This window comes from Miscanthus floridulus, chromosome 19, assembly GCF_019320115.1.
Source record: "Miscanthus floridulus cultivar M001 chromosome 19, ASM1932011v1, whole genome shotgun sequence".
Taxonomy (NCBI): Eukaryota; Viridiplantae; Streptophyta; class Magnoliopsida; order Poales; family Poaceae; genus Miscanthus; species Miscanthus floridulus.
The window spans coordinates 83,294,832-83,302,884 of NC_089598.1; the positions used below are offsets into that span (position 1 = coordinate 83,294,832).

The window sequence follows — 8,053 nt, forward strand, 5'->3', positions numbered from 1 at the left end:
ACCATAGACAGCCCTGCTTCAGAGATACGCGGTAAGATACTCGAATACTACAATTTGTTATCCATTTGGTATTTAGTAAGTGTACTAAAATGGTCCAACCACATTTCTATACCCAGGCCATATAATTGTCAAGGTTGTCCAATGAAGCAGCGTTTCAACTTCATGAGTCTTAAGGGAAGGGCCCAGGCGTTCTACAGGCCTGGAGTAAGCGGCCTCCACTTCATCTACGACCTGAGACAAGAAGTGTCCTCCTTCGCCTTGTTCATGTGCCTAGGCTCACCTAAATTGCCCTGATCTACCTATCGCCTGTAGTAAGCGGCCTCCGCTTCATCTGCGGCCTCTACAGCCTGAGAGAAGAACACGTCGTCATCCTCCTCAGCCTGCAAGTCCGCTTTTGCTAGAGTGATGAGCTCGCTTAGTCTACAAGTGTCGTCCTTAGCCTCCTCCATCTACAAGCCTACCTCAGCTAGAGCGATGAGATCACTAAACCTGACAGTGTCGTCCTCATCCTCGTTCCTCTCATTGGACAGCACAATCAGAGATTGAACGGTACGACCAGCTCATGTTCTGTGCTCATGTAACTTCTTTTCCTCAAATCTTGCATGGGCTATCTCTATAGCATGGTCCTCGCTGCATCTAATCCCTTTATGTATGAAATGCAACAAGTTAGCAACACGATTATATTACATTTAAAAGCAGGCAATGAAAATAACAAGGCTTCCAATGACTCACTGGCACACAATGTAACAACATGGTCGTTTAAGACATATATCTGTACTCTTTCCTCCTCCCTTGCCCTCTCCTCCTCTAACTCCCTCCGTCTCTCCAACTCCCATTTGTTAAGTCTAACACCGATCGGGTTACGAATACTGCGCTGTCTAGCAAACTCATACATGTCCTTCTTCCGCTGTTTAACGAAGAGGTCGACGTAGTCAGGTCCATATCCCCTCTTCTGTGCAATTACTTGCCTCCCCTTCAGTTCATCCAAGAACTTAGCTTGACCATCATAAGATTCCCACCTGTATTTCCTAATGCTCTGTTCAAACGAAAAATTAGATCATAAGTCTTAGCAAAAGAAAAAAATACGATTTCATGTTTTCCACAACAGTAACCAACCTCATCATAGTCAACCATATGGCCGCAATAATGGCCTATTCTAAGCTCCGAAAGGACTAGGCCGTAGTTAGATTTAACACCACATTCGCACATGACAGGAGGTGCTTTGAAAATTAGTCTTTCTTTCTTCTTTTCCTTTGCCTTTAGCGGCTCTTCCAGCCATCGATTCTTAGGACCATACAACCACTCCTTGAAACGACACTTCTTCATTGAAAACACCTAAAAAAGGTGACATTAGTACATGAACACATATAGCTCAACATTTCAATAGATACACTTTTCACTTACTTCATGCTTGTTTGGACACACAAACTCTAATGTATTCCTAGGGTTTATCATACCTCGATCTCCGCATTCGCACAAAGGAGGTTCCTCGAGTCATCTAACTGTGGCTAAGTGCTTCTCCTTAGCCGTCATTGGCAGGGGTTAGGGGGAGGTGGAACCCACCGCTCGAAGTGCTCACGTGGATGTCTCCCTCTCCATCAATCGTCGAAAAGGAGGTACCTTGGGTCAAACTTGTCCGAACCATCGATCCACTGAAAGAAAAAGCACCTCTCACAGGCCTACACAACAAGATTCCAACAAAATATTAGTAACCTAGTAACACAAATAAAGAAAAAAAGGTACAGAAAGAATCACTTACATTAAAACGACTACATGTGTAGAAGCAACGCGCAGCTGTGTCTTGATGTCTCGATTGAAACACGTCGGCCAGACAATCACAGTCACTGTTAGGGACAGGGAGATCAGGAGGCACGGGGGCATCTTTGCTAGATGCGTCGGGGTATAATTCTCTAGGACGACTCCCGTTTTTGCCACAACTGTTCCTGATACGTGTCTTCCATCTAATAAAACGGTTGTAATTTAACATCAATCAAAACATCACGAATTAATGTAAAACAAAAAAGTACTAAACCAATGTAAAGGTGAACCATTTGCATTAAAACAAAGAAAATATAACATACACTTATGCACCGATAGTTCTAACTAATAGTTATAACTAACTAATTAGCCTTCACATAGAGAAAATTAACTAATCTTTTTCTCCAAACCCTAAGTAGAAATCCTCCATTACCAATCCCTAGCTACCAATCCTACTATTCCTCTAAACCCTAGCTACCAATCGTCATATTTGAATCCACAGTTCAAACAACAAATAAGAGCATGAATACCATGACGGAGGCCGATGAGAAGCTTGGGGGGAGGGAGATAGGCAGCCAGGGAGGGAGGGCGGTGTTCGCCCAGGGGGGGCGAACGGTGGCGGTGCGGCCTCCTAGAGGCTAACTGGGAGGGAGGGAGGGCGGGGGAGGTGTCCGGCAGCAGCGCGGCCTCCGGGAGGCCGCTGGGAGCGAAGGATGACGCTGGTGAACGGTGCGGGCTCAGGACGCGGGCGTCCGGCCTCGACGTAGTGATAGAGAAAGGGAGCGAGGGAGCCAGGGCGCATCGCTTAGACGCGGTTTCGTCGCGCCGTGCGTGATGGCGCGGCACTGCCACGCCAAGATCTACGGTGCGACAGCGCCTACCATGTCAGCGGCGAAGGCCCGGGAAAGTGTCACGTCATCGCATGGTGCGTCAGCGTTGTCGGTCAAAAGTGTTAGATTTAAAAATAAAAAGAATTTTGTGTTAAATTTGAAAATAGTAAAAAAAATGTTAGAAATAAAAAAAATCTCTGGGTCAGCCGCCTGCACTGCCCGTGCCCGGCGCTTTTGCTTTTGCTTTGCTCAGCAGGCGAGCCGCTCCACTTGCTGCTGCTGCAGGCGGCCGTGCCCGTGCCCGTGCCCGTGGTCGTGCTCGTCGTCTGCCCGTGGTCGGCCATGTTCGCCCGCCAACAATCATGGCGCAGGCCTCTGCGTGCGGATCTCGGAGTGGATAAGCACAAGGACGCATGTGCCTGCGACGCGCACCGCTCGTTTCGTCTCTGCCCACCCTGCCCCCAAGGCCCCCCAGTACTCCGTCTGATGATGATGATCGCTGCCATGACCAGGACACCTGGTGCCATAGTTGTCGCTTTATACTACCGTCTAGGCCTTAGGCCTCGTTTAGATTGTAACTTTTTTCAACCTGATGAATAGTACCATTTTCGTTTTATTTGGCAAATATTGTCCAATCGTGGACCAACTAGGCTCAAAAGATTCATCTCGTGATTTCCAACTAAACTGTGTAATTAGTTATTTTTTTACCTATATTTAATACTCCATGCAAGTGGCTAAAAATTGATGTGATGGAGAGAGAGTGAAAAAACTTAGAACTTCGATGGGATCTAAACAAGGCCCTACATGTGTTTTCCAATTCCAACGTACGTACAGTAAGCACCAATGCATCAACATTTGTAGTATCAGTGCTTTTTTAATTCCCAAAAAGTTTCCCAAAAATACTACAGTAGCCATCACATTGAATCTTACGATATGTGTATGGAGCATTAAATGTAGACGAAAAAAAACTAATTGCATAATTTGATTAGAACTTACGAGACGAACATTTTGAGCCTAATTAATCCATGATTAAACACTAATTGTTAAATAAAAACGAAAATACTAAAATAACTAAATTTTCAAAATTCTCGAACTAAACACGGCCTCACCATCGGGTCGATTTGGTTCACTGCCACATTTGGATTTTCCACAGGCACATATCCACTTTTTCTTTCCCCCCGGATCCCGAGTGGTGCAGCCGGGCAAAGGGAAAAATCCTGGCACTTTATTTGGGCAGACAGTTCACAGCAGAGATGCCTACTTGTCCATTAGGCTACGGGCGCGTTTAGATGGCGAAAGTTTTTGTCGTGGTTACTGTAGTATTTTCGTTTGTATTTGATAATTAGTGTCTAATTATAAACTAATTAGGTTTGAAAGTTTCGTCTCGTGATTTCTCACCCAACCGTGCAATTAGTTTTTTTTTCGTCTATATTTAGTACTCCATGCATGTGCCGCAAGATTCGATGTGACACTTTGGGGTGAAAATTTTTGGAATCTAAACCGGGCCTATCTCCAACAACAACACCCAAAATACAAAATCCTTTCGTCCTTTAGGTAGCGCTACAGGCAAAAGGTTCAATACTTATTCGGCATCTTCTCCAACAACAACACCCAAAAGAGAATCCTTTCTGTAAATATGTTTTCAGAAGAGAGGATATCTATATTTGAGTTGTGCCTCTCAGGCAACCTAAAATAGGTCTTTCGTATAGGTATTTTGTTGGAGGCTAATTTTGAGTCTCTTACTACCTTGCTATCTATTTTGAGTTGTGGCTTCCTTGTTGAAGACAGTCTTACGGATGGTCTAGTAGGTGCGTGTCTCACCGAGTTTTCGCTAGTGTATGTACATCATCATGTCTTTGAAAAACACTACTCCAACAGGAAAGCACGCCAATTTGGCCCATTTGTAGGTGCTCTAAACAAAGCGTAGCGAAAACACGGTTTGTTTGCGCTTATATTAGAAGTAGAGTGCAGAATTCTGGGCCGGGGCTCAGCTTCAATTGGACGGATCGTCAGTCCGCAACAAATCGGAGCTAGCGCTGCTCGCACACATAGCACTCCACTCACTCCTCCCCACGTCACGTCACCCTGAGAATCTAGGATATACCGGTCCGGTTCGTGTGCCCTTAAATCTAGTCTGATCTACTTCTTTTTTTTTTATCCAAAATAGTGTTTTTCTCTTATAAATTTCTCAGATTTTTTCAGAATTCCTCCGAGCGAACAGAGCACTACCAACTAGCTAATCTTGGTATGTAAGCAAATCTTGCATAAACTAGGCTAGCTCTGGGTGCAAAGTGCTGGGGTGTCACCTCACCTCTCTTTTGGCATCCCTTTCACGGTGTGCGTCACGGCTGGCGGGCTGCACTAGATAGTTGCGTCTGTGCAAGCAACATCGATAGGCCGACGGAAACAGCAGGATTCCGCAATCATATGCGGCAACAGCCGTCGTTGGATAGGAGGACTAGGACTAGCTAGGACACGGCGATTTCGGCGAGGCCGCCGTGCGTGAGCTATAAGGTCACTCACAGTCACAGGGCACAGGAGGCTGATGGCGACGGTGTCCAACCATGGGGGATGCCGTGCCGGATCAAATTCAAAGACGCCTGCCCGCGGCCCGCCTCGACTCCTGTCCTGCCTACGCTATCACTCTGTAGTTTAGTCTTATTTTGCGTGGACCGGCCGGCCGTCTAGACCGATGATGCAAATGCAAATGCAATGCGCACGTGTTGCTTGTGGCCGTCGTATACCGCTCCGGTACGGTAGGAGTACTACTTTCTCTTGCTTGCTGATGCTATCCTATCCATCGATACCATCATCATGCACCTAACTAACTACTCCTATGTCATCATATGCTATGGATAAATGCTGCTAGTAAATGTTTCAGGCTTACACCCTATTTGAACACCTATGGTTATAATAATCAGATTATGATCCAAAGAAAACTGATTATGTTATGAATTATTACAATCGAAATATCTTATTACTATAATCTCATAATCCAGGAAAGACATGATTTTGGGGGAGTCCAAATTGCACCCTCTCCCTTCCCCACCTTCTCCTCTCTTAATTATCTCGACGTCTTCTAGACGGTAATATAAGAACTTCTCACTTTAATCAGTCATAATAATATAGGGATCGAAACACTCATTATTATAATCCATAATCCTAACTATAATAATCACATGTATTATAACAATCCAGTTGTGATCCAAATAGATCCTTACGACGATATCGCTCTTCCCTGTCCACACATGCATGGAATTTGGTTTTCACGCCCAAGATGAAAGCACTTTGTTTCGGCTGAAGAATCCAGCTCCCATATGAATCCAGCCTAATTTGTGCTAACTCGCAGAGCCACGCTTGACATGCGCGGGTGATGCCTTGCGGCATCGCCTCCTTAGTCCTCACACGGTATAATAACAAATAACAAAAATAAAATGTGAATCAGAACGTATGATGCTATCAATCTATTTAGGGCCGGATCCCAACACGGGGATGCTACCAATCAGAGTTTCACGAAGTTAACTGATAGGGAGGAGAGAGGCGAAGAGTGAATAAAAAACTAGAGGAAGTTGAACCTACCCTGAGTCCATTAGGTTATTTGGATAACCGATATTGTTTTTGGTTTTCAAAATTATTATAGAAACTTTTATTTGTAATTGTTGTAGGTTGGCTCCATTGCTGTGGACATCCGAAGATAATCTCGCACTCTTGTACCTTCGACCCTAGATAGGCTCATACGCACAACTATTTTAGCTTAGATCAAAAGAATTGTAACTGATGGCACATCTAAGCTACCGACTACCGTAGCACCAGTGAGAGAGTGACACCTGCTACGCCCCCTCCGTAGCACATCCTCCAAGACATTGAGCCCCCGTGTAGCGACGTGCCTTTCTCACGTCATCCGTGTAGCTTTTGAAATGGATTTCAGATGATACGACGGCCAAATGGTTTCCAAGAAACTTCACGCAGCGGATTAGCATAAATCTGGATTAGTAGTAAACAAATGTGACCTTATGACGGACGGACCCGCCTAAAGCCTAGCCCGTCTTCTCTTCTTCCTTTATTATAATAGAGCAGAAGGGTTCGCGGCTGCAGGTAGTACACAGGCTCTGGCACGACACGGTCCCCCGACAACCACCCGGCCCAACGTAACGCCCCCAACGACCTCCGTCCTCCGCTCCGCCCAAAATACTCCCTCACTGCCCTGCTCCCTCCTCCCTCCCTCGGCTCGGCCCTCGCCGGCGGACTCTGCTGCTGCTCGTAGCGCTACTACTCTTTGGCTGGATCTCCCGGGCGCGGGATGGCGCCGTCCTCGTCCTCGTCGTCGGGCGGCTCCCACGCGGGCCTCGCCATCGCGGCCACCGCCATGGCGCTCTCCGGCACGCTCGTCCTCTACTCCCTGTGCCGCGCCAAGCAGCCGCATCTGGTCCCGTCCGACTCCGACGCCCCGTCTCCTCGGCTCCGGCCGTGCCTCTCCTCGTCCGGTAAGTGCGCGCGCGCCGTCCGTTCCTTCTCGGTTCCTTCCTTCCTCCTCTGCCGCGGCGCGGCGTCGTACGCGCGCGTGCGGTGCCGGACTGCCGGTGCGTTACTTGTTTGAGAGTCCTAACGGTGGGAGTCCCCGTACGTGCGCGTCGCATGCAGAGAAGCGGAAGAAGAAGAAGCGGGAGATGGCGCGGCGCGGGAGCCAGCAGAAGCGGGTGCGCTTCGCGGACGACGTCGTGGACAACAAGGACAATGGCGCCGCCACTGCCGCCGCCGCCCCTGCGATGCGGGAGGAGGCCGAGGCCGAGCCGTCGTGCGCCGCGGCGCTGAGGACGCCCATGCCGGCCAACCGGGAGGCGCTGTACCGCGGCATGCTCCGCGGCCGCACCATGCTCAGGGTCGCCTGCTCCTACTAGCTACCTAACCTAGGTAGCATCACCGGCCGGCGGCCGGCCCCGACGTAACCACTCCATTAATTAATCAAGACCTCCGACTCCGATGTGTGTCACTGTGTGTACGTGCTGTGTGTGCTGCCAACTAGTGGCGCCGCTAATTAATCCGGTCAAGCTAGCTAGCTCCCTCGCCCATTGCTGGGAAAGTTTTGTAATTATTAGTGGCCGTCCCGCGAGGGAGCTTATGATCTGTGCGTGTCCTTGCTGTCCTTTCCTTGTACATTAGTTACTCGACATTCTGAATGATGATGATCAGTGAATGGTTCTTCGCTGTCAAAGCTCCATCTTTCTTTCACTTGTACAAATCTCTCCCTCTCTCGTTAAAAAAGAATATATTTCTTGGCGAGCAGTTCCTTGGCCGATAGCTAGATCTTTTCCCACCGGCCACCTGTTGAGAGGAGGTGCCCTGCCGGGGTCGGTTTCTCCGGCGCCGGGCAACGATCAGGCGTTGCTGTCGGGCACGGCTTTGCCTTTGTTTCTGTGGAGGCGATACCTCGGGTGGCTGGTGGAGGTCCCCGTCCGGACTCATGG

At 48.3% G+C, this 8,053-nt stretch overlaps 1 protein-coding gene across 1 annotated transcript; it reads left to right on the forward strand.

Moving 5' to 3' along the window:
- The first annotated feature begins 6,654 nt into the window (after nt 1-6,654).
- On the forward strand, nt 6,655-7,800 carry LOC136528661 (uncharacterized). The gene is made up of 2 exons (XM_066521623.1): nt 6,655-7,072; nt 7,230-7,800. The coding sequence occupies exons 1-2, from the start codon at nt 6,889-6,891 to the stop codon at nt 7,484-7,486; spliced, it is 441 nt and encodes a 146-aa protein (XP_066377720.1). The 5' UTR covers nt 6,655-6,888; the 3' UTR covers nt 7,487-7,800.
- Nucleotides 7,801-8,053: the final 253 nt, after the last annotated feature.

Excerpts from the sequence above, each read along its gene's own strand:
- LOC136528661 (XM_066521623.1), top strand. The coding sequence starts at position 6,889 with ATGGCGCCGTCCTCGTCCTCGTCGTCGGGCGGCTCCCACGCGGGCCTC. Across the intron at positions 7,073-7,229 it reads GCCGTGCCTCTCCTCGTCCG|AGAAGCGGAAGAAGAAGAAG; the intron begins GTAAGTGCGCGC and ends CGTCGCATGCAG.